This window comes from Mus musculus, chromosome 16 (genome assembly GCF_000001635.26).
Source record: "Mus musculus strain C57BL/6J chromosome 16, GRCm38.p6 C57BL/6J".
Lineage (NCBI taxonomy): Eukaryota > Metazoa > Chordata > Mammalia > Rodentia > Muridae > Mus > Mus musculus.
The window spans coordinates 16,895,484-16,920,483 of record NC_000082.6 but is presented as its reverse complement, the minus strand read 5'-3'; the positions used below and the strand labels follow the sequence as shown (position 1 = coordinate 16,920,483).

General features: G+C 48.8%; 1 protein-coding gene across 3 annotated transcripts in view; it reads right to left on the bottom strand.

Moving 5' to 3' along the window:
- Ppm1f (protein phosphatase 1F (PP2C domain containing)) overlaps window positions 1-24,015 on the bottom strand; it is a 30,907-nt gene extending 6,892 nt beyond the window's left edge. Inside the window, exons 1-6 of one of the 3 annotated variants that reach the window (NM_176833.4) lie at window positions 23,860-24,015; window positions 16,893-17,160; window positions 9,403-9,545; window positions 6,248-6,450; window positions 5,136-5,324; window positions 2,681-2,824 (exon numbers count right to left, since the gene is read on the bottom strand). In NM_176833.4, coding sequence (NP_789803.1) covers window positions 2,681-2,824; window positions 5,136-5,324; window positions 6,248-6,450; window positions 9,403-9,545; window positions 16,893-17,095 — 882 coding nt within the window. In that variant the 5' untranslated portion in view covers window positions 17,096-17,160; window positions 23,860-24,015. Of the gene's footprint in view, window positions 1-2,680; window positions 2,825-5,135; window positions 5,325-6,247; window positions 6,451-9,402; window positions 9,546-15,876; window positions 16,114-16,892; window positions 17,161-23,734; window positions 23,839-23,859 lie in introns of those variants that run through there. The other 2 variants (XM_017317124.2, XM_006522508.4) reach the window with 2 other exon arrangements.
- Window positions 24,016-25,000: the final 985 nt, after the last annotated feature.

Genomic DNA, 25,000 nt, shown 5'->3' with positions numbered 1-25,000 from the left:
GCCTGACCCTGAGGCTCGGAAGGGTCAAGCTAGGACCAAACAGGGTTTCGGACTGTGTGGAAGATGTTCCCACCTGGCATGGGAAAGAGAATATCCAGCCCCAGGGCAAAGGCTGGCACTGGATCCAGACCTGGCTGTGTTTTTATCCGCCCAGGTAGCATAAGTCAATTCCTTGTGGTGGTGGAGACAGAGCAGTAGAGGCTAGCACTTTACCTGTGTGTGCTGGGCAAGTGACTGAACCTTGGTTCTCTCTACTGTTTGCTGGCTTGCACACATGTACCTCCCAGACCATGAGCCATATACTTGACTGCTTCCTGTCCTGCTTCTGTGACCCAGGAACTACAAAAGGGGAGACAATCTGACTCTGCTGCAGAACATCCCAAACCGCTGTGGGACAGCAGAGGGATGTGAGGGACACGTGCAGTGCCCAGGCAGGAGCTCAGCTCCCTAACTTGGCTGTGCTGTCAGCACTTGGTGGAAAGACAATGACATTGAACTTCTGGAAAGATGATCAAGAGCTGGGGGATGGCTCCAGGGTTAAGAGCAACAGCGCTCTTATAGAGGACCTGACTTCAGTTGTGCAGCACCCGCATGGCAGCTCATAACTACCTGTAACCCCAGTTCAAGAGGATCTGACACCCTCTCTGGCATTTGCAGATACCAGGCACAAAAGTGGTTCACTTACGTGTAAGTAAACACTCATACACACAAATACAAATAATAAAATATTAATGACAACAACAACAAACTATATTCACATTTACTCTGGAAAGCTGGGTGTGGTAGCTCACATGGGTAATCCTAGTACCTGAGAGACAGAGGGAGAAGGATTGTTTCAAGTTGGAGTTCAGGATGGGTTACACAGCAAGTTTCAGGCCAGACAGGCTACACAGAGATAATGTGTCTTAAAAAAAAAAACAAGGGGCTGGCGAGATGGCTCAGTGGTTAAGAGCGCTGACTGCTCTTCCGAAGGTCCCGAGTTCAAATCCCAGCAACCACATGGTGGCTCACAACCATCCGTAACAAAAATCTGATGCCCTCTTCTGGAGTATCTGAGGACAGCTACAGTGCACTTACATAAAATAAATAAATAAATCTTTAAAACAAAAAAACAAAAAAGCCAGGCAGTGGTGGCACACGTCTTTAATCCCAGCACTCAGGAGGCAGAGGCAGGTGGATTTCTGAGATCGAGGTCAGCCTGGTCTACAGAGTGAGTTCCAGTACAGCCAGGGCTACACAGAGAAACCCTGTCTCGGGAAAGAGAGAGAGACAGAGACAGAGAGACAGAGAGAGAGACACACACAGAGAGAGAGAACACTCGAGAGAGCTCAAACAAACAAAAAACAACCAAGCAAACAAAAGCCAAGCCAAACCAAACGAAACAACAAAACAAAAAACCCACAAAAACCCTAAGACAAATGCACTCTGAAAGAGAACGGAGGTAGCTTTGCCTTGCAGATGGTGTTGTGTAACAGTTCCCTTCTGACTGAAATAGACCCTTCTGGTGGGAGAAGCTCAGCAGGCTTGCTGGGTTTGGGAAGCCCAGAGTACTGTGCAGGAAGTTTCAGGCATGAAGCTTTCATAAGCCTGGGGTAGGTTTTCCCACAGTACAGGGCCAAGTCACTTGTAAGAAGTCCTAACAGTCTGACTGGTTTATTTGCTAGACTTGGTGGACTGCCACTCTGGTCTGCCACTGATGCTTTTGATCTGGCGTGAACATGCACTTCTTTCTCTCCGTGAAATGTCATGAAACAGATGGGCATGCCCCATGGACTGGTGAGACTGTGGACAATGGAGTCTCAACAGCAGCGGTGCTTGGCTCGGGCTGCTCCAGCCCAAGGACAGAAGTTGGGCAAATCTCTAAGACTGTAGCATGCCTTCTATGACTCAGCAGCCTTGCTCCCAGGACCCCATGTGCATATACACCTAAGCCTGCACGATGGGCTGCACATGGTTATCCTCCTGCCTTGTTTTCTGAATGGAAAGCAGAGAATACTGGTGACTATCTCACTGACTTGGGGACTGGACTGTGAGTGAAAGGCCATGCCATGTGTCTATAAGAAAGGGTGGGAGCTCTTTATGTGCTGATGAGGCAGTTCACCAGCTGAGAGGAATATGGCAAAAGCAAGGTTGGTGGAGGAGGTAAGGGATATATATCCCTTGATTAGACGCGTTCTCTCTCTGACCTAGGAGACAGTCCACACATGCGTGTGAGGTAAGAACCTGAGCACTGGCTATACCTTTGTTTGCTGATGACCTCAGACTCAAGAGGCCAGGAGACTTTAGGGTCCTGAGATCCTAGGGTGGCCTCTACGCTTTGAAGCTCCAGGCCTGAGGTTTCCAGATTCAGGGCAGAGTGGCTTCCTTGCTCACTCTCAGCCAGTGGCCATCCACTTTGCCTACTGCAGGATTCTTCAGGGTTGTGCGCAGGCCCTATGGGCTCAAGTCTGGGTTTGCTTGTTAGGGAACAAGGCCCCATTCTTGCCTGAAACTCTGGGCTCTCACTGTGATCCACAGAACTCTCTGGAGGGCTCATGTGGGATCTCCTGCCCACTCTAGTCAGGCAAAGGAACCCTCCTTATAAAGGAGCACCGAGAGTCTTCTGTCCTTTCTAGTGTATGCCACTAACACCGATAGGGGCCTGAGAATGTCTCAAGTCTGTACAGAGGGAGCTGCTTACCTGTCGCTCCGGTTTGTGCGGCTCCATCAGCTTCACTACCCGTCCTTGCTGTACCAGGATGACCTGGGAGTCTCCAAGCCAGGCAACATGCAGGGCTGCTCCCGCGATGAGTGCACACACACCCGTGGTACCGCTCTGCAGTCGCTGTAGGGAGAGGAGAGCCGGGCGGGGCTGAGAGGGACTGAGGAGGAAAACGAGCCTACACAGAGGAACCCACAGCCCTACTTATGGATCAAGTAACGATTCATACTGTATGGAGAGAACACGTTCTACAGGACCCCTTCATACCTAACTTTGGAACTGGCAAGATGGTCTGTGGTGGCAGGAGGCAGACTAAGGATACTGGGAACTAGGTATGGAAGGGCAGGGGTGAGTTGGGGCTTCATGAGTATCCCAACTGAACACTGTAAACAAATGCATCGAGTGTTTGAATTGTACCTTAAAAAATATGTGTTAAAAAGAAACAAAAGGGCTAAAGGTATATACAGTGGAAGAACACTTGTGTTAGCTATGCAAGGCCCTTAGGTTTGATCCCCAGGGTAAGTGAGAGGGAAAGAAACTAAAAACCTGTGCATCCCACTGGTGTCCTTTGGGCTTTGCTCACTCTCAGCCAGTGGCCATCTCCACTTAGCCTATAAATGTGGCAGGATTCTGCACTGGCCCCACAGACTCTGCCCCCAACTGCTGCTGGGAGGGCCCAGTGAGGGTGCTTTTAGTTCACAGGAGAGAGGCTCACTGTCTTTTTCATAAACGAGGACCTCATGTATACACATAACGCCAGTCCAAGAAGAGTTCCGACCTGGCTGAGCAACGGACACTGGGACAGTCTGTTATATTTTGATGGAATGACATCTGGGGCCTTGTGGATCCTGGTGAGACCACCACTCTCAGAGTAGACAAACTTTCAGCAACACAAACCCTTGTTTTCCTAGGCATGTTAGACAGTCTGGAGCCCACGCCCCAAAAGCAGTGTCCTTGTCCTCCTGGCACTGCCCAGTGTGGGCATTGCAGGCTGGTCTCCAGCCGAGCTGAGGTCTGAACCCCGGTGGTCATAATTCACTTACATGACATGGGAGGTGTTCCCTCATGCTCTTGGATACCAGCCTGCAATTCCCCATATTTCCCCCTCTCATTGCTTATGCGACTACTGACCATGCTTCTCTTGTGGGGGCTGTGGGAGGTGGTAACTTAGGCAAGGGCCAGAGTTCCAGGAGCATGAGGGAACGCCTACCGTGTGTCATGTAGGTGAATTATGACCATCGAGGTTCAGACCTCAGCTCGACTGGAGACCAGCCTGCAATTCCCACAGGCTAGCTGGGGCTAGCTGGGGCTAGTCTTGCAGCTCAGACTAGCAAGGGTTATTCAGAGCATCCAAGGTCTGTGTTTGCTGGGCCTTGGAAACCAGACTTGCCTCTCTGCCCTACCTCCTGCTCATGGAGCTGTAAGCGATCGAATCTTTTAAGTACTTGTCTGCCACTCTACCACCTTCAGCCAAAGGAAACAGCCTGCATCTTAATTCAGGGAGCCCTTCGCTGGGTTGGCAGATTGTGGCTATGTCATAGAGGTCCAGCATGGTGGCCCTGGGGTGCTGTGGTTTGCAGGCCCCAAGGCTTCATGTACTGTAACTTAGTTCCCATCATGAAATATTAAGAACGCAGAAGCAGGCTGGAGAGATGGCTTAGTGGTTAAGAGCACTGACTGCTCTTCCAAAGGTACTGAGTTCAAATCCCAGCAACCACATGATGGCTCACAACCATCCGTAACCAGATCTCTTCTCCAGTGTCTGAAGACAGCTACAGTGTACTTACATATGATGAATAAATACATCTTAAAACAAAACAAAACAAAACAAAACAAAAAACCCACAGAAGCATCAACTATTGTGTTAGGGAAGAGGGCTTTGCCAGAGTTAAGTACTAGGAGGTGACTGGGGCTGGATAAAGCCATGACTGGACAGTGTAGAGGGTAGATTTCCTCATGGCTAAATGAGAGGGAGAGAGACCAGAAAATACATATATACACACATACTTGTGTACACACACACACACACACACACACACACACACACACACACACTCTTTCCCTATTTCTTGCTCCAAGCCACCATGGCATACTACCAGCAAGGCCATTATCAAGAAAGCCATTTGCCTTGCTTGTATGTCCAGAACTGTGTCAAAACAAGTCCCTATCTTTATAAAGTGATCCAGCTTCAATGACCTTGTTATAGTAATGAAAAACAAGACTAATACAACAGACAAGCGTTGTGCTGCTTCCACTCAAACGAAAACTGAGCCCCAGACCTGAAGGAATGGAATAGCATGTCTGCCAGCTGTTCTCTCGAGACCCTTCCTGAAGCACCAACCCTTAGCTTTTCTTCCTCTGTGGAGAACAGAACTCTCTGATATTCAGCTACAGATGCCCAAACAGCACTTTCAACCCAACTGCCAGCTCTCACCTCTCGCTTGGCTTTCTGGAGAAACATCTCATCGGTGAGCCGGAAGGCTTCTTTGAGAGCTGCTGCAGGGTTTGTGCGCAGCTCTGGCTGGTGAGAAGCATTGGTATGCACGTGGACAGAGGCATACCTTGCTGCATCCACGCCTCCATGACCATCAAACACAGCAAAGTAGGCACGGTGCACAGAGTCCTGGCGGGAGTACAGTGGGATTAGACCCCAGGCAGCTGCTCTCATCTGGGGAGGATGCTCTCCGGGAAGTAACTAGGATAACCCTATGGTTGCAAAGTTTGTCCACATAATTCATGTAATGGACACCTAATCCCCACAGTATGTAAGGGAAACCTTTGGGAAGTAACTGTCATCAATTCACTTGGGGACGAATGGAGAAATAATTGTTCTCCTTGGGAAACTTTATCTACCTTGCTATATGATGGCCTGCAGTACTTTGGTGCTCTGTAGAGTTCCTCACCAGCATGAAGGCTCCCTTCAGATGCAGCCCCTTTACCTACGGTCTCTCAGTCTCCAGGGCACTAAGAAGTACATTTTTAATAAATGACTCAGTCTCAGGTACCCTATTAAACAACAAAACAGACCCAAGGCAGGTAGGGTCTGGAAGGACCGACACAGCCCTTACCATCAGACAAGTCAAACTGGCTCAAGTGCACAGGGCGACTTGGGAAAGGACAGCCCTTGGAGCCCCAATTCCACCAGCTCCTCCTGGATACTGCAGACATAACCTAAGGTAAGATGCATCAGGAAGTATCTGCTGTTGGAGGCTCAGCAATTCAAGTCTGAACCTAGCATCTAGTCTCTTTATATAAAAACAGGCCAACTGTTGTCTTAGTTTAGTTTTTGGCTGTGGAAAGCAATGTGCCTGGAAGCTTGGCCCAGAGGTGTTGGTGTTATGAGTTAGCCTCTCAGGCTCCCCAACGGTGGTACTCTTTGAAGACTGCCTTGTACTCAGCCCTAAGACAGCAGCCTGTCAGTATTTCCCCAGGCTTAGCTTTGGTGGGCAGCTCTCAAAGCACTCATGGCTCCCCACCTTTGACACTCCACCCCTCCCCCCAGCTCCCTACACCACTTGTCCTGGGCTCTGCAGGTGCAACACTCACAGACAAGCCGAAGAGATGGTTGAAAGCAGGAAGGGACACGTGTCGGTCCTCCATCTTGCGTCGTGTGTTCCGGATGGCATGGATAGAGACCAGCCACTGCCACTGAGGGGCCTGGGCAGTCAACGGCACCTGCTTCTGCCACTGGCTACATACTTTCCAAAGGCAGTTGAAGAAGCTCCGTGCCAGGCCTTTGGCATCTAGTACTGATGGGCATGATGGAGAGTTGTTAACCAAAAAGTAAAGCCACGCAGTTTAGGCTTAGCTACTTTCCTATATACTCCTTTCCTGCCATGTCCCCAGGTTTTAAATGTTCCTCCCAGCAGCCTACACGGGGCCCACTAGTCAAGCACCTCACTTCCCAGGCACACTCAGCTCGGCACACCGACCTATGAAGTATGCAAGAAAGTCTGCTGCCAGCGACCAAAGTGTCTGGTAATTGTCCATTAATTAGAAATATGACAGGTCCAATGGCAGGGGAGTAAGTGAATTCTGGCCTGTTCTGACTTAAGCTGCTCCTAGAAATAACTTTCACAACTAAACATACAACTATCCTCTAAGCCAAAAACTGTACTCTTGGGCATGAATCCTAGAAGAATGAGGGCTGTTCCCATAAGAACAGTGCATGAATCATACCAGCTACATCTGTAATATCCCAAATCTGTGATCTGTCCAGCTTCCAATCTATAAATGGCTCAGCAGCTAGCTGAGCCTTGGGTAAGGGTCCAGGAGAACTGAGTGAAGTGGCCAGGTCCATCTTCAGAGAATCACACCAAGTGGAAGACACTAACCCCAACTGTCGGCCGTGCGATTCCAGTGATAGGCCTTTTTGAAATGATGAAAACTAGTCACCGTTGGGAGTTAAGGACTGGCTACAGCAGGGAAGGAGAGTTAGTGGCCTGTGGAAGGTTACATGTAGAATCCTTGCAATAAGGAAGCTGGCTTGTGTCTGACCATATTCAGATCTTGTGTGTGACATACTGTTATAGTTTTCTATGATGTTCCTAGGAGGAAAACGGGGTCGTGTATATATAGTCGGGATATCTCTGTTATTTCTCATAATTCACTGCATGCATACTTATTATTTCAAAATAATGTACATGTACATGTAAAAGGTAGAAAAAACTAGAACATCAATAACAAAAGTCCCACCCCAATTTCCCAACCCCCAACCAGAGGGTTCAAGTATCAAAGGCCACAGCAGAGGAACAAGGAGAACTGGGAGAAGTGTGCTTAGTCAGAAGTATGGCCATGGAAGAAACGGGAGGAGTGGAAGAGGCTGGAGGGAGGCATGGGAGGAAAGCAATGAGCAGGGAGAAGGGTAAGTCTAACAAGCCTGCTTGGGGGCAGGCCATCTAGTCTGCTGCAGCCATCATGCTGGGGACTATTAGCAGCAGCTGTGGGAGTGGAGGCTGAGGAGCTGGAGAACTGACTTTGTTAGGCCCAGCCTAGGGACCACAGCTCTAAATGGGACCCTGAAGAACTCAAGTTTCCTGTGTCTAAGCCCATCCCTAACCACATTACTTCTCATGTCTTTCATTTCCTCCTCTGTACACAGGTAGACTCCATGACTACCTGGAGAGCTGTTGTGGTCTCCTTGCTCCTGGAGACTGCTGGTATGGAGGGAACGTTGAGCAAGGCTGGGCCTCTAGGCCTGGGCTGTCTCTTTTTAGCCTTTGGTTACACTGCTATTTCCAGCAATAGGTTTAGACTTGAATTTTGCTCAAGAGGAAGAATGGGCAATTAAAAATGAAGATGGCAAGCCCTACGGTAATGCTCAGCCTCAGGCTCTTGGAGTCCTACCCTGATTTTCTGGCCAAGGGCTATAGTCTTGAGCCTTAGGAACTGCCCGGGAGGTCTATCTTCACAACAATCACAGGGAAGTGCTGGTAGGTGGGCATGGAGGTGCCTTAGTCACATTTCTGCCTGGGGCAATAAGCCTCAAAGAATGTGCTGAGACAGCTGGCAAGAACAGCGTGCCAACAACAGACTTGCAACAGTGCGCAAGGCTACAAGCCTAGGCTTGCATGGCAGCTCTGGGACAGGCAGGGAAGGCGGGGAAGGCACATCCCTTCTCCAGACGCCTGGGTTTAAGGCCTGGTTTGCCGGCTGCAATTCTCCTTCCCACCAGCAGGTGATACTGTCTCCTAGCTGGAGGGGTAAGGATGGGCCTTGGCGGCAGCTGCTGCCAGACTGGATTGTCTGCTGGCTTTATAGAGAACAATGGCCGCCTGTCTTTATGGATAGTTGTCTCCTAGGCAGGGGGCAAGGCCATGCTGGCTTGAAGGCTGGCAGGGAGCTGCGGAAGGGGCCAGAAATGGGGGGTGAGGAGAGTGGCTGGTAGGCGCAAGTGCTAAGGCTGAAGTAGGTTTCTTTTTTCTCCTACAGTGTTCTTTGTCCTTCTACACATGGCCTAAAGCTGGGCAAAGAGAGGCTCCCTCTACTGCCTGGAAACTCGGCCCACATCCTGTGTGCATACCTGCAGCCACCACTTCCCTCCTAATACTTCTGGTACTGCAGCAAAATAGGAGGAAAGAGAGTCATGCAGAAAAAGAGCCTGGATTTTATAAACAAACGCTCTGTCAAGTGGTCTTGGGGCCTCTTGGCGTTTGCTCCCCGTTCTGTTCCTGGGTTCCTTTGGTTTGGTGTACCACTGTAGGGCTCAACTCACTGATGGCTGTAGCCAGTGGACACGAAATGTCCATCTTCGTCACCTCATGATTGGGATCACTGACATCTAATGATCCCAACTAAGGTAAGTCAAGGCAGGGGACCTAGACAACAGTTGCCCCCTCCCCGAGGTGGATGTGCCACTCTGCTAAGGGCCTCGTGTTAGCCAAGGGGGACAGTGAGTACAGGTGAGGTTGGCTGTGTGGCTGTGAACCAACACCTTGCACTTCTCGTGTGTAAGGCAGGACAGGCACCACTCATTTCTATGTGCTCTGAAGCACCATCAAGACAGCACAAAGGTGGGCCACCGTCTCACTGGCCGCCTTTGACCCACGTGCTGCTCAGTCCATTGCAGGTTTTCTATGCCACATCGTGCTCTTGCTGAACTCCAACACTGCTGTCCTGATGGCACGCTGGCACTGACCTTTAGTGTCAATCTGAGTTTGTCACTTGTTAAACAATCCCAGAGCCATATGAGTGGAACTTACAGGTCACGAGGGCTTTCTCTTCTTCCTCCTCTTCCTCCTCCTCCTCTTGTTCAGGCAACCTCTTAAATTCAGAAAGGTCTGTCTGCAGCAGCTGGGAAATTGCCTCGTGGGTCACAGCCACAGCAAACGATGGGGGAGCGTTCCTAGGAAGAAGATGTGAGAGGCGGGGCTGGAGCAGCTCCTGGCATCCTCCACCTTGAAGATGGAGATGATGGCTCATACCTTCCTCTTGGTGTCATCACAAGCAGGTGATCTCTGTCTTCAGGGACCCGGAATGGATATTTACACAACACCAGGGGCACGGCATTTGCTGGGATGTGTTGGAAAGGTATCCTTGAAGCTTGGATCCCTGATGCTCAAGCTGGTAACCCCTGGGAGCAGGGCATGTTAAGTGCTGAACTGTATCCCCCATTTTATATGCTGAGGTTACTGTCTCAGATGGGAGCTCTTGTAAGTTGGTTTACTGTGGATAGCACTAAGAAAGATGAGATTATGGCTGGAGTAGGATGGATGCCTGCTTCAGTACGACTGGCTTGTGAAAGGTGTAAACACAGACATAGATACATGAGGGCAGCCATGTAGGTGCAGGACAGGGACGGAGGGGTGAACCTACAAGCTGAGGAATGCACATGCTTATCTGAAGAGCACCAGGGGGGCTCAGCCTGAGGGCACTTTCACCTCCATTTGGCATCTGTCCTGAGAGAATGATGGTGATCATTAAGGTGTCTGCTCTGTGTGCTTTGGGATGACAACCCCAGGAAATGGTTCTTGGATGGTGAACATCCCAGTGACGTCTTCTGACAGAAGACCCATAGTCTCTGAGCTGCTCGGTTTGTGGAGAAGGGGGCTACGGGTATCCAGGCAGTGGGCAGAAGGGACTCTGGTTTGTTTTTGAAGAGATATGTGACAGTGTCAGATTGAGTTCTTAGATGTCTTTGAGGATAGGCTGGATTGTGAATGCTGGTGACAACGGTCTAGAGAGGCCAGGCCAGGCCTAAGAGCTGGGCAGGGAACCTTGGTGTTAAAAAAGGACAGAGCAGAACAATGTTGGGAGCTGATCAAGAGTGAGAGTGGGGCAAGGGAAGGACAGAGACTCAAACTGGATCTGAGCAGTTGGATTGAGGAGGAGCGGTAGCCCCACCACTGAGCCTAAGAGGAAGCCAGGTTCTGTTTCCACAGGCTCAGCGGAGCTCTGGAGACCTGGAGAGCTGTGAGAACATGGGAGGCAGGAGAAAGAGCCACAGATGGAGTGAAGGCTGGGAGGCCCAGCTCCAGAAGAGTAGGTCAAGTAGGGAATAGGAAGGTAAGGTCCCACAGAGGGAAGGGACTGTTCTGGAGTCACGGAAGATAACTAAGAGCACAGAAGGGTGGGAAGAACTTTACCTCATGCTGACAGCTGTTGGGAGAGAAGAAATGTCAGTCTCCTGCTGGGGCCTTGGGCAGGTAGCACTGAAAAACGGGACAAGAGACCAAACAAGAGAGGAGTCTGGGAGAAAGGCAAGTCTGCTGTAGCTAAGATAAGCAGTGAAGACAGTGAGCTGATGACATGTGTCTCTCCACAGGGCTCTGAACCTTAGGAATCCTGCTTAAAACTGATGCCCCAAGTCTCTGGGCAGACGGGGTCACTATTCTTGGGGCCTCAAATGCTTCTGGAATACATCTCAACCCCAGAGCCTGTCTTCATGTCTAGTGGGAGATCCTCAAAGCTAGACTATGTGCTCTTGTCTGTGTGCCTGTTCGGAAGGGCATTTGGCTGAATTTTCATAGCTGATTTCTTTAATTAAAAAAAAAAAAAAGAAAAAGGCGGTGTGTGTGTGGTAGCTCAGGCTGGCCTCAAACTTGTGAATCAACTCCTGACTGATTCCTGATTCATATGGAATTACAGTTGTGAATCAGTCTGCCTGGCTTTTATGTATCTCTCTTTCTCTTCCTGTGTATGTGTGTAAATGTGTGCGTGTGCATGTATAAATATGCAAGTGTGTATGTATGCGTGCATGTGCGCATGGACACATTTGAGAACAGAGGAAGATATCAGACGCCCTGCTCTATTGCTCTGTGGCTCTCTACTGGATTCCCTTGAGACAGGGTCACTCAGTTAACCTACAAGCTTGCCGTTTGGGCCAAGCTGGCTGGCCACTGAGCTCCTGGGATCTGCCTGTCTCTATCCCCTAATATCAGGGTTATAGGCACATGCAGACATTGTCCAGCTTTTACAGGGATTACTGGATTCAGGTTCTCATGCTTGCACAACAAACACTCTTATCCATTGAACCATCCATCTCCCTAGCCCCCAAACAAACAAACAGTGTCTCATGTTACCCAGGCTGGCCTCAAGCTTGCTATGTAGCCAAAGCTGACCCTGAACTCTTAATTTTCCTACCTCTGCCTATTCAGCCAGAGTGCTAAGGGTTGCAGTCACACACCACCATGCTAGGCTAACACTTCAGCTTTAATGAGAACAATGACCTTCTAAGAGTTGGTGAGTTTCATCCTAAGGGGACTGGCCATCTATTGATGGCCTTTGGTTTTAGAGAACTGGGAACTGACCACAAAGACTCCTGCAGGCAAGTCTGTCACTTGTCGCAGCTTTCTTTTTATTTTTTGAGCCACTCAGGCTGGCCTTCCATTTACCCTGGATCCCAGGCAGGCCAGAGCCTTCAATCCTCTGGCATCAACCTCTTGAGTAGTTGAGTAGTAGGCTCTGCTACTGACAGTCTGTGGAACTGTACAATTGGCTGAAGTTTTCAAAAGAGTGACTTATGGAGAGGCCTCTTGAAGAGGCTCTGAAAACAACCAGCTGAAATGGGGTGCAGCTCGGTGGTAAAGCACTGGCCTAGCTTGTTGAGATGCCCTGGGTTACATCTCTAGCACACTCTTGCCATACCCCCAGTCCCAAATAAAGAAGAAGACATTGTAAGCCAAGAACAAGTTCCCCACTTTGCGGCATTTCCTGCCAGGCACTGAGTTTTCCGTTTAGGGGCAGGGAAAGGGTACCTGCTCACTTGTGCCGATGAGGTCATGCTTAAGCTTTTTGCCCACTGGCTGCTTCTGCTGTTGGGAACAGGGAGGTGATTTCCCCCTACAGAGACACAGACAATGCCTGGCCTCCAGCCATCAGCATTTCCTTCCTGGACCAGGCTTCTGCCTCATTGTAGGGACCCCACCCACGGATGTGTCCGGAGGCCCTCAGTCCTGTCATCACACTGAAAATGTCAGCCCTGATCCTGGTTGTGGGAGTGGAACTCTTAGACGTGGCTAGAGGATGCTGGACCCAGGAAGTGCCCTCAAGGGTTGCTTGGTGCCTACACTATAACAAGAGATGAAGCCATATCTAGATAATTACAATGTTAAGTTTTATATTTTGCTCAGGGACCTAGAGATGTGCCAATGAAATCACAATAAATGGAGAAGAAAGGAAAGGAGTGTGCAGATCCCAGGGGCCAGACTTGTAGATAGTTTCAGAGGAAACACCAGTAAACGTCTGAAAAAAGAGCCAGCGGATCAGTGTAATAGAAGGCCTTTACACCCACAACTCTAGATGGGCTGTGGGGACAAGAGCCAAGCATGAGAGTCTGTGAGGCACAAAATGACTGTGTATGTATGTGTGTGCACACATGTATGTGCACATGGCTGAATGTGAATGCCTGGGAACTGTTGCATATGATGCAGATTATCTATGAGGCTCATACCACAAGTAATGGTGACATATACCCATGTTCACATATAGGAGAAAATGCTAGAACAAAATCCATTTGGACAGTTGAAAAATACATTCAGTATAATATTATATTAATCCCCCACCCCCACCCCCAAGACAGGGTTTCTCTGTGTAGCCCTGGCTGTTCTGGAAATCACTCTGTAAACCTAGCTGGTCTCGAACTCAGAGATAGTCTTGCCTCTCTGCCTCTCGAATGCTGGTATTAAAGGTATGTACCACCACGCTGGGTCTTGTACTGATTTTTTTTTTTTTTGTCTTTTTGTTTTGTTTTTTTTGTCTTTTGAGGCAGGGTTTCTCTTTGTATCCCTGGCTGTTCTAGAATCTACACTGTACAGCAGACTGGCTTAGAACTCAGAGATCTGCCTGCCTCTGCTTCCTGAATGCTGGGATTAAAGGCATATACCATGCATGGGCTTGTACATTTTTATGGTACACTTATGGTTTGTTTAGTGGATGAACATAAGCAGGTCCCTGGGGTTCTGGGCCATCCCATCCATTTTCTTTGCTTTTTTAGTTGAAAGTACATTTTTATGCAATATCCTGACCATGGTTTCCCCTTCCCAATCTCCTCCCGATTCATTCAATCCCACTGCCTTCTTTCTATCTCTTTAGAAAACAAGCAGGCAAATAAAAACAAAATAAAACAACACCTAAAGATGAAAAATGCCCACACAAAGCAATATGAGACAAAAACCAAACCAAACCAAACCACCTTTAAAAATACCACTGTGTTAGCCATCTATAGTTGGGCCTGGGGTCCACCCTTAAGTACAGTTTATATACTCAGAGACTCCATCAGAGAAAATAATTTTTCCTTTGCAAGTGGTTGTCAATTAAGATAGCTTCTTGGTTAGGGATCGGAGTCTGTGTCCACTTCCCTGTCTCAGTCCTGGGACCTTGTCTGGCTTGAACCCATGTAGAACCTGCGTATGCTGCCACAGTCTCTGTAAGTTCATGCGTGCCTAGGCCTGCTGTGGAAGACAGCTTCCCTGGTGCTATCCATCCCCTCTGGCGTTTAGAACCTTTTGGCCCACCCAGTGTTGAACACAGGCTTTTGCCCATCGTTGACCATGCATGTGTACCCCAAAAGTCCCGGTCCTTCCTTTATCACATGCAACTCCATGGATCTGGGGCTCAGTATTCCACCCTCATCCCTGCGAGTAAACAGCATACCTGCTCAGCCCAGCTCTGGGCGGCTATCTGCTCTTGCTAGCAGCTGTCAATGCCTTACACCCCACCTCCCACTTCCCATCCAGGTCTCCCCAGGAAAATCCTTCCTCTGTACTGCCTATACCTGGGAACCTATGCCATAGCTAAGAAGCCCTGCAATGCCCCAGGCCTTAGGGACTTATTCCTAGCCTAGGCCATGTGTCCTTGCCATCCCAGCAGGCACCTTTCCCTGTCAGCCTTTTCTCTCCTATTTCAACCCTTCTGGGCTTGGTTTTCTTTCTGACACGCCCGCCCGGGCCCTGCAGGTAGTGATGTCCTTTGACACAGATGTGTGAGATCCAGTGGCTGCTTTCTCCTGCTCTGTCTCCTCTTAGGAAGGCAGAATTTAGGAGCTTCTGACCATGAAATAGCCAGTTTTTTTCCCACCCTGAGGACAAGTTCCTTTATACCACCTGTCTCCAAAATATTTTCCTCAAATCAACTAGCAACATCCTATTCATAACACTATCACCGAGTAATGCCCCTGGGCCTGTGGGGTCCAGGGTAGATAGACTTGGCTCTGCAGCAGACTGCCTGTGAGTTGTTTACTGTGCTAGGATCCTAGCAACTGCTGCTGGGTGAGAGATGGAGTTGACAGACACCAAGGGGGCAAAGAAAGCACACATTCAGGTGACACTGGGGGGATGATATGCTGAGGCTGGCGTGGTTCTAGCAGTGGGGTATCTGCAGAAGAGTCACGAAGAATGGTGAGACTAAGAATCACGGGGTTTATTCCCTTAGTGAATGGCCAGGTTTGTACAGAAGAACCTGAAAGCCCTATGGCTTCCATGAGCTGCCTCTACCCCTTTGACTGACAGCAGCTTGAGTGGAGAAGGCAGAGATCAGAGACAGATCTGTCCTCCACTGTCTTTCTTTGCACAAAACTTCTAGACTGGATGAAAAATGAGCCACAAGACCCAGGACATCTCTTCTGAAAAGATCAGCCTAGGAGAGAGGCTTTTCAGACCTGCCTTTCTTCTTTCCCACAGTGTGCAGGATGGGATTGCTCAGACTTCTGGCTGAACATCTAGACTGGGCTCAACTGACTGTGCACCCCTTCAACAAAAGACATGGAGAGCCAGTCCCCGACTCTGGAACTGCAGTTTTTATAAATGCAGTTACAGTAAAGCGTAAGTAACTCTGTGGAAGGATGGCCTCTAGCCCGTATCTACCATGACGAGCATCCTCCTTCGAGGAAGGAGATCAAAAAAAAAAAAAAAAAAAAAATAGCTCAACCAGCAAATCACTTTTTTCCCCTGAGCATGAAGACACGAGTTTAGATCCCCAAAAGCCACGTAAAAATCTGAGTGCAAGGGTGCACTCTCTGCAGTCCCAACAATGGTGAGACGGGAGGCAGCGACATGGGTAGCCCTAGAAAGTCAAGGGACGACTAGCTCGGTTTACACAGTGAAGGCCCACAGGCTAATGGGGGATAGTTTTAAACAAAATGTGAACTGATACCCCAGATTCTCCTCCGGTCTCTGTGTGAACACTGTACATACAAAGTAAACAAGAATTGAGGATGCATACACAGGGAGGACACTCACCAGAGATGAGTTGGAAAGCGAAGCAACACTAAGCAGTTACCACCAGAGACAGGCCTAGAACACCAGCCCCCATGGCCTTCGATTTCTGGCCCATAGATCTGTCAAAGGATAAACGCGTGTCTCAGCTGCCCAGACTGTAATACTTTGTTACATGGCCACAGGACATCCCCACAAGAGCATCCTTATCACAGAGTTACACTTTCTGTTACTGTAATTACTTTTAAACAATGGGTTGGAAACACTTCATTGAAACTGTATGGGCTAGATAGATGGCTGGCTCAGTGGTTAAGAGCACTTGCTGTTCTTCTAAAAGGACCTGGGTTCTGTACCTAGCACCTACAGGGTGGCTTACAACCAGGGGTAGGCAGGCAAGTGGTACGTATTATTCTGGCAGAACACTCATGCACATACAGTGAAATAAGTAAAAGAAAAAAAGTCCAACTGCAGAAATAAGTAAATACCTTTAGAACTGTGCACTAGTCTGAGATTCGGAGTAGCATGACGGAAACTTAGCCATGTGCTTGTCTTATGGGGAACAGTAGTCATGTCTGTCCAATATACCTGTCCACTAGTCATTTAGCAGCTGTCTTAGTACCACAGTGTCCAAAAGACCCTTATTTTATTTAGTAATAGCCACAAAGCACAGGAAAAGGATGTTGCAATCAGACGGTGAAGAGAGAGCATAAAGTATTTCCTTTAAATGAGATGGTGGAAGTTCTCGACCCAATAAGGAAAGGAAACAAAAATACCCCCTGCCCAAATGAGTCTTCTATCTGTAAAACTGAAAGACAAAGTGGCAAGGTCTAGTGTAGCTGAGCATTTACTCAGGAAGAGACGGCACTGGATGACAGGGCCCATCACTCTCTGAACTTTCAGGTTCTGCTACAATGTATAGATAAGGGGTGACCACGCCCCTCTCCTGAGACTTAGGTAGGCTCGAGGTCAGCACCTGGTGGGCAGTGCTGCATCCTGTCCTGTCCATCAAGCTCCTCTCTTTTGAGGCAGCCCATGCCTACCTGCTGCCCAGGAAGCCCAATGCCAGCTCAATCAGCTCAGCCTCCACTTCTTCCTGGCTCAGGACTGTCCCTGGGACCTTCCATGGCAAAGGGCTCTCCAGGCTCAGTGGGGCTGGGAAGTCTTGGAGGAATGCGTCCAGGAAGCCTGGGATCTCACTGTCACAGGCCATCTGGCTGCTGTTCTGTGCGGCTCCAGAGGCCATGCCCAGTGCATTCCGGGGGTTTGCAGCTAGGCTGGGGTGAGACAGTCTCCAGTCAAGTCTTCACTCTGGGGAGAAATGTCAGAGTTAGCAATATCACAGGGTGCCAGCTGTATGACGTGGAGTACATGTGTCCTGCCTTGTTTGTCTCTTTAACTAGCAAAATGAGGCGGGTACCTCAACAAGCCCTGGGCCTCACAGTCCAGAGACCATACTTAATGGAGTGGTAATCCCATTTAGAAACAGACATGCGTTCAAGTGTAGACACATGCGTGCTCAGGGAAAAGCCTCAGGAGTGTATCAGAAGCGGGCCACGAAGACATCTCATAGAAGTGACAGAGGGAATGCATGTTTCCTGCAGAGTGCCAGGTTATGACCAGAGACAGGCAGGACAGGGACACCAGGATCAGGTCATCAAGGTAGGTAACAGGGTTTAACCAGATTGCCAATAACTGATCAGCTGGTAGAAAGAAGTGTGTGTTTCTGTGTATACATACACACACACACACACACACACACACACACACACACACACACGTATGTATGTATGTATGTATGTTTGTATTTATCTCTATATCTCCAGGCTATAGAGACAGATGGTGGAAAAAAGAAGAGCCAATACACAGGGGCCATTAGTGTAGAGCTATTTGGGAGACAAAGCAAGTTAGGATCAAGAAGGGCTCCCCAGGTGTGGTGTAAAAATTGAGCCCAGGGTCTCAGCCATGCAAGGCAAGTCTGACAGTACTAGTCACACATCAGCCCTTTCTGCCTTTCTTTATGACCTCCTGTGATGTGCTTTGGTTTCCTTCTCCCCCTGTTTCCTCTGTTGCCGTAAAGCTCCACTTCCCACTTCGCTTGGGCAGAAAACCTTCCTGCCTGTCTCTACTCACACAGCCCTGTCTGAAACTGGTGCTTCTTGGCAGGGGAACTCCAAGCCTAGTGCGGCTGCACACTCACTTTAGCCCTTCAATGATGTGGCACCTCTGAGGGCTCTGCTTAATATCCTGGCGCAGGGACTTCCATTAGGAAAGAGCCTAGTGTTTTTACCCTCAGAGGAAACACATGGCACTCTTTAAGGTGATACAATGGAGTGGATATAAGATTCTGAGTACTCCAAGCGCTAGGCAGGAGAAGCTGGAGAGCAGCTTCCGAGTCCTCGGAGGCCTTTCAGATTCCAACTACTAAATGAACCAGGCAGAAAGAAAGGTGAGACTTCTAGAACCTCAGTCTTAGAACAACCATAGATGGTGCCTCCCAACTTTGCCAGAAGCAGGGGCTGAGATGTGAGGCAGGCAGACAGACAGACAGATGAGGAAATCCTGAAGAACTAATGGGAGCAAAGACTATTGTCACTTATGGTCACTAACGTCTAACAAGTGAAATAGAGTAGAAGTCAGAAGGGATGGAGATGCCTCTTGCTTGCTCGGCAAGCACCATATAAACTGGGTATGGTGGTGCACACCTGCGATTCTGCACAGAAGAGGTAGGGGCGTGAGAATCAGAACTTCAAGACCAGCCCGGGCTACATACAGAGACATGGGCCAACCTGAAACACATGAGACTCTGTTTCAAATAGCACAAAACTAAAACAAAACACAAAGAGAAAAGTAGATGAGGGAAGGGCTCATGTATTCATGTTACACAGTAGTAGTCAGGGTGTCAAAGGAAAGGCATGGTGTGACAGGAGTACTGTCAACTTGATAGGCCCTACAATTACTGAAGGGACAAGCCATGGCTGTGAGGGATTCTCTGGGTTACGTTAATCGAAGTGGGAAAGCCAACTGTGGGTGGCACCATCCTGTCAGCTGGGGACCCATACTAAATAATGGAAGTATACTAGCTGAGCCCAGCATCCATTTCAGGTTTCCTGACTATGGATGCAATGTGCCCAGCTCCCTTCCCAAGATTATACTCTCCATGGCCTATAGTCCTTGAAACCAAAAACCAAAATAAAACCAAAATAAACCCTTCTTTCCTTAAATTGCTTTGGTTGTGTTTTTTTGTTTTGTTTTGTTTTTTTTGTTTTAAAGATAGGCTTTCTCTGTGTAGCCCTGGCTGTCCTGAAACTCTCACTGTAGACCAGAATGGTCTGGCACTCACAGAATTCCGCCAGCTTCTGCATCCCAATGCTGGGATTAAAGTCTGGGCTGCTATTGCTGGTTTGTCAAGTGTTTTGTTTTGTAACAAGAAAAGTAAGCAAACAAAACATAACACCTCTCTCTCTTTCAAAGGCTGGAATCAAAAGCTAATTTATTTTAAAAAGATACACACAAAGAAGCCATAGCCTAATGCTGGCATCTGCCTATAATCGCAGCAGGAAGCGTAGGCAAGAGGGTTGCCACAAGTTTGAGTGTCCTCTGGTCTACATGGCCATTGCCAAGTTAGACCCAGCTACAGATAGAGACTCTGTGTCAAAACCCTCACAGCCTCCAACATTGGACAGAGTGAGGGATGCGACACAGGCAGGGTCTACAGTAGCCAGCCTGAGCTTCATCCAGCAGGGTAATAAGGCACAACTACTCAGTTTAAGGGACTGAGAGAGGTGACAGGCTTTCTGCTGCTCTTGCAAACAGAGGGAACTGGAGACCAGACAGCAGAAGAAGAAAGAGGGGAATGAGGAAGAGGACCACAGAGCGCCTCATGTTCAACCTTGCCGTCCTTTGTGTGTGTGGAGTCAGTCCCACCACAGTCTCCTCTCCGGTCCAGTCTTGGAGGTGAAGGGTTACCTTTTCCCAGTGTTTTTTATTTCTCTGGGCCAGCTTTGTAAGCAAACAAACAAATATATAGATATAGTACTTCTTATTGGAGGTTATGTTGCTGGAGTTAAAATTAATTGTCTACACTCACATTTAATTGCAAGTTAATAAAGTGTAGCCTGGGTTACAAAGACCAAGCAGGTAAAAAGATAAGAGTGTAATTAAAGCAAAGAAGGAAAGAGCAGAATGGGAACCAGGCAGAGATGCAGTCTACCCAAAGGTAAGATTGAAAAGAAGAGAGTGAGCCCTAGAGAGTTTGTACACAGGCAGAGCTGCAGAGCAAGAGTCAGAGGTGGCATTAATTACTGAGAGGACCAGGCCAACTGTTACATCATACCCTGCCCACCAACTGCTCTAGCTCCTCGGTATTCAGGAACAGAAGTGTGACTACTGTGAAGTTGTTCTCAGGCAACTGACGAGCATTCGGCTATTTGTACCATGCAATTCTACAGGCCCTAGAGGTACCAAAACCTTCAGCAGTGTTAAACGGGCTAATGTGAAGTTATGACTGAGACCACAGCGAGAGGAGAGCATGCTCGCCCCAGAGTACACAGCAGCCCCAACCAGCAAATCCCTGCCCACAACATCACCCTATCTGGTACTAGCTCTGCCAGATGTTTTAGAAAGCAGGTGCCTCTTTCTAACCTTTGCCCTTGGGCTACTTCCTGGATCTGGATCCCTTCCCCACAGTCTACCTGTCTTCCTTGGAGGCTGGACTCATCTTGGCTCTGCAGCACTAAAAATCCTTTAATGTACCTGGCTATACTGCTCTTACTGCCCTGTGCCTGTGCTCCAGGCTTAGGACCTGTTATGGGCCCCAAGGCCATCTGCATCATGCATGCTGAGTGGGCCTGGGTGCCAAGCACAGCACAGCACAGCACAGCACGCTCTTGGGCAAAGCTCTGCTTGCATCTGCTGGCTCACAGGGCCTGGATGGACTGTCTACTTGCACTAGAAAGGCAGTGTACTCAGAGAAATTCTGTCTGCTGCGGCCACTCAGACTCATTTCACATTGTGTGGTTTGGGCCACAAATGAAGAACCAGGTCATAGTTTTCCTTCTTTGGGGTCTAGCTGAGGCAAAGAAAAAGAGTGATATTCTTTCCCATTTACCTTTTTTCCAATAAGCCCCTAAATCTGATGCATGCCTCTCTAAGGGAACAAAACAACCCTGCTCTGAAGCCCATACCTGGAGAAAAAGGATCTGATGGTGGCAGAAAGAACTGGTGAAGGGCATGGCCCCATTAGGACTGCTGGATGGGACGGTGGTAGCTGGCTGGCTAGTAGTCAGATGGACAACGGAGTCTGGGGAGAAGCTGGGGTGGGCAGAGTGCTGGGTTGGGGGAGCTGTTTGATTTCAACAGAATCCACAGTTGCAAAGGACTCAGAAAGAGAGGGCCATGTGCATGAGTGTGTGTAAGTCAGTAAGCAGGGCTGCACTGCTTTGATTGGTTTGGCCAGATTGACACTTGGCTGGGTCCTCCCGGTTCTGGTATGTGTGCCTCTCTGTACGTATGAGCTAGCAGTTGCTCCTCAGACTCTGAACTTAGGGTCTTTGTGTCTCCTCCCTGCCAGTATTGGGATCACAGGTATGCACCACTTCTGGTGTATGTGGTGCTGGAATTGATCATGCATGCTAGGCAAGCAGTCTATCAAGAGAGCTTTACCCCAACCCCCTCTCCCCCCAGAACTCTTATTTCTCTATTTGTAACTGGCTGCTAGGAATAGTCTGGTATAAATCCTTCTAGATCTTAACCAATATCTTACTACATACATGGAAAAGATTTTATTTATATTTATAAATGCTTATTATAAAGATTATAGCAAAATATACATTAAAAACTATCACTTGGGCTGGTGAGATGGCTCAGTGGGTTAGAGCACCCGACTGCTCTTCCGAAGGTCCAGAGTTCAAATCCCAGCAACCACATGGTGGCTCACAACCATCCGTAACAAGATCTGACCCCCTCTTCTGGAGTGTCTGAAGACAGCTACAGTGTACTTACATATAATAAATAAATAAATCTTTAAAAAAAAAAAACAACAAAACTATCACTTTAGTCTGGCATGGTGGTTCATGCCTATAATCCTACCACTTGGGAAACCATTACCAACCACTTGGGAAACCGACGGAGCCTTGACATCAGTTTGGTGCTAGTCTGGGCTACTGAGTAAAACCTTGTCTCAAAAAAAACAAAAACAAAAACAAAAAAAAAAAAACCAAATCAAAACCAAACCAAGCAAAAACTAAAATACCCTCCCCCCAAACAAACAAAAACCAAAGGGTGTGGAGTAGGGTTTGGACGGGTAGCTCAACTGGTGATACTTGCCTTGAAGGCACAGGCCCTAGGTTCCTCGATAAAACTGGACATGGTGGTGAACACCTACAATTCCAGTGCTTGGAAGATAGAGCCAAATGGAGATAGATTACAAGTTCAAGTTCAATCTTAGCTATATTATGAGTTGGAGGCCAGCCTGGGCTCCATGAGACCCTGTCTCAAAACAAAACAAAAATGCCAAAACACACTTTAAGACTATGTTTCTTTCTATTGGTGCTGGAAATTCAACCTACAGAACATATGCACGCTGAACATAGATGGACTCCACCCCAGCCATGTCTACACCCCCCCCCCCCACTATCTTTCATGGGCTGTTCTGTGCAGCCATATTATTGTGCTGCCATTTTTCTTTTGAAAGGGATCCTAAGCTCCATGTGGTCAGTGTCCTGGCTGTTTGTGCTCAGCAGGCCTGCATGGCCACTAGAGTGAGGTAAGCAGCCTGAGGTCTGGGGGGATCACACAGGAAATGAAAACTCTCCCTTAGTACACTGGGTAGCAAAGACAGTCTTCCAGAAAAGACTGGCTTCAGGCAACATCACAGAGGAATTCTGCAAATTAATCTGTTGTGGGAGGTTAACAGTTATTAGAACAATTGTTTTGTTTATGTCTCAGAACTGTGTGGGAAAACATGCCATCAGGTCATACTGCAGTTGAAAAAAAAACCAGGTGGTAGGAGGAAAGTGTTACTCTAAGGTCACAAATATTAGTTGTCACCAAAGCAGGACTCAGTTGAGGAATCTGGTGCCCAGTGACTTGGCCACTTCCATCCCAGTTTGCCGCTGAGTAAAAGTAAAATTTGACGATGGGAGGAATATGAACACTGAGACCATGAGGTAGAGGCAGCTCTCGTTCAGTTCCTTAGGTGGGAACAGTTCACAGGGCTGTCCCAGGGCACATTGTGAACACATCTGTTAATCAAGGGGCCTAGAAATAGGCGGCCTTGGTAGGGCAGACCACTGCCTTCCACTGGGCCTCACTAGATGTTAGTCTGCAGAAATCCTTACAATCCCTTTTCTCCTCATTATACGGAGAGCTTAGGGGGCTGGCCTGAGACCACACAACTGTAACGGTGAAGCCCAAGGCTCTCAGGACTGAGGCTCTACTGCAATCTAGCCCAATGGCTTCAGCCTGCGTCTTGAAACCAGGTGGTAAGTAAAACACTAGCTTTAAATACACTTAGGGACGCCACTGGGCTGGGCATTCAGGTTGAAAATGTGGTCCCAGTCCGGGTCGTCACTAGTAGGGCTGAGGGTAGGGCCGTGGGCCTAGCCCTCATGTTTTGGAAGATAAGAGGGAATGATCCTTGAAAACAGGATTGTCACTCCTTGGTACTGTTTTGCCTCACAGCTCTCAGCCTCCTCCTGGACCTCGGTTCAGACACAGCCCTGGGGGAGGGTGTCAATGGATTCCCAGTTCCGTGCCTTTAGTTTCCGACGCCTTGCCACCAGGGCCCGGCGGCGGCTTGCTCAGATTTTTTGCTCACAGCTATCCCCCAAAGTCCCATGGGCTCAGGCACCCGAAACCGGTCTTGGCCTTAGTGCTTTCTCACCTCTCCATTTCGTCCTCAGTCTCATTTCACTTTCGTGCATCTCAGGCCCCCACATGACCCCCACCCTAGTCCGAGTCTTCCACCCTCACCCTCGCTCTTCATCCCTTGCACCCCGCGGGCCTCACCTGCCAGCCTGCCGCAGTGCTCCCCACGAGCTGCTCTGGGCAGCCCCGCCTACTTCCCGTCCTAGGCGCCGCAGGCTCTGCGCAAGCGCAGTCGGGCCTCGGGCGCACCTCTGCTGCCTCCTGCTGGTCCCTCTGCTCTCTTGTTTCAGGGACGACAAGAGCCCCAATAGCCAGTGCGTTGCTACACTTCTCCAGCCTTGACTGGGCAGAAAGCAGTCCTTGCTTCACAATGCTCAGTCATTGCTTCACAACGTGTGTGGTGATCAGTCTCAGGGCAGTGATGCGGCTTCATACTGCTCAGGACTGGCCACCCATCAGAGACTTTAGAAAATATTTTCATGTATAACATTATATTCATTTTATACCAATGAACGTGTACACTGCCTGTGTACAGTGTGGAGAGTACCCCTTCAAGTTTCATTGTGGTCCTGCCCACTTAACCACAGGCCCCAGGGGCTTTGTGGTTAAGGGTTCCAGGCCCTTTGTGCTCAGCAGGACTGCATGGCCACTGAGAATTCGTTGAGCAGCTTGAGCTCTGGGGCTATAAAGCAGGAAATGAGACACTTTTCTTAGTGCACTGGGTAGCAAAGGCAGTCTTAAAGACAAGGTTGGCTCCAGGTTGTCACCTGGCTTTTAAAACAATTGTTCCGGCATGGTGACGCAAGCCTTTAATCCCAGCATTTGGGAGGCAGAGGCAGACAGATTTCTGAGTTCGAGGCCAGTCTGGTCTACAAAGTGAGTTCCAGGACAGCCAAGGATACACAGAGAAACCCTGTCTCGAAAAACAAAAACAAAACAAACAAAAAAACCCAATTGTTTGTTTTGTTTATGTCTCAGAACTGTGCTGACAAGCACATGCCATCAGACCCCATTGTCTTAGGAACTTGTCACCTGATTAGGTTTCAGGGAACCCATGAGCCTGGGGAACCAATAGATGGGTGTGTGTACTGGCATGGTGGGGAGAATGTCTGTCTGCTACGCAAGTAGAGTCCTGGTTCATTCAACCTGATTAAGGTTTGAGGTCATTTATAACCTGATGAGGTAGAGGGTGATACAGAGAAGACAGCAAAAGCAGGCACTAGGAACCTGGCCCTGTTAGGCTCTAGGCCAAGGACATATCTGTAATGTACCCTTTCCTGAG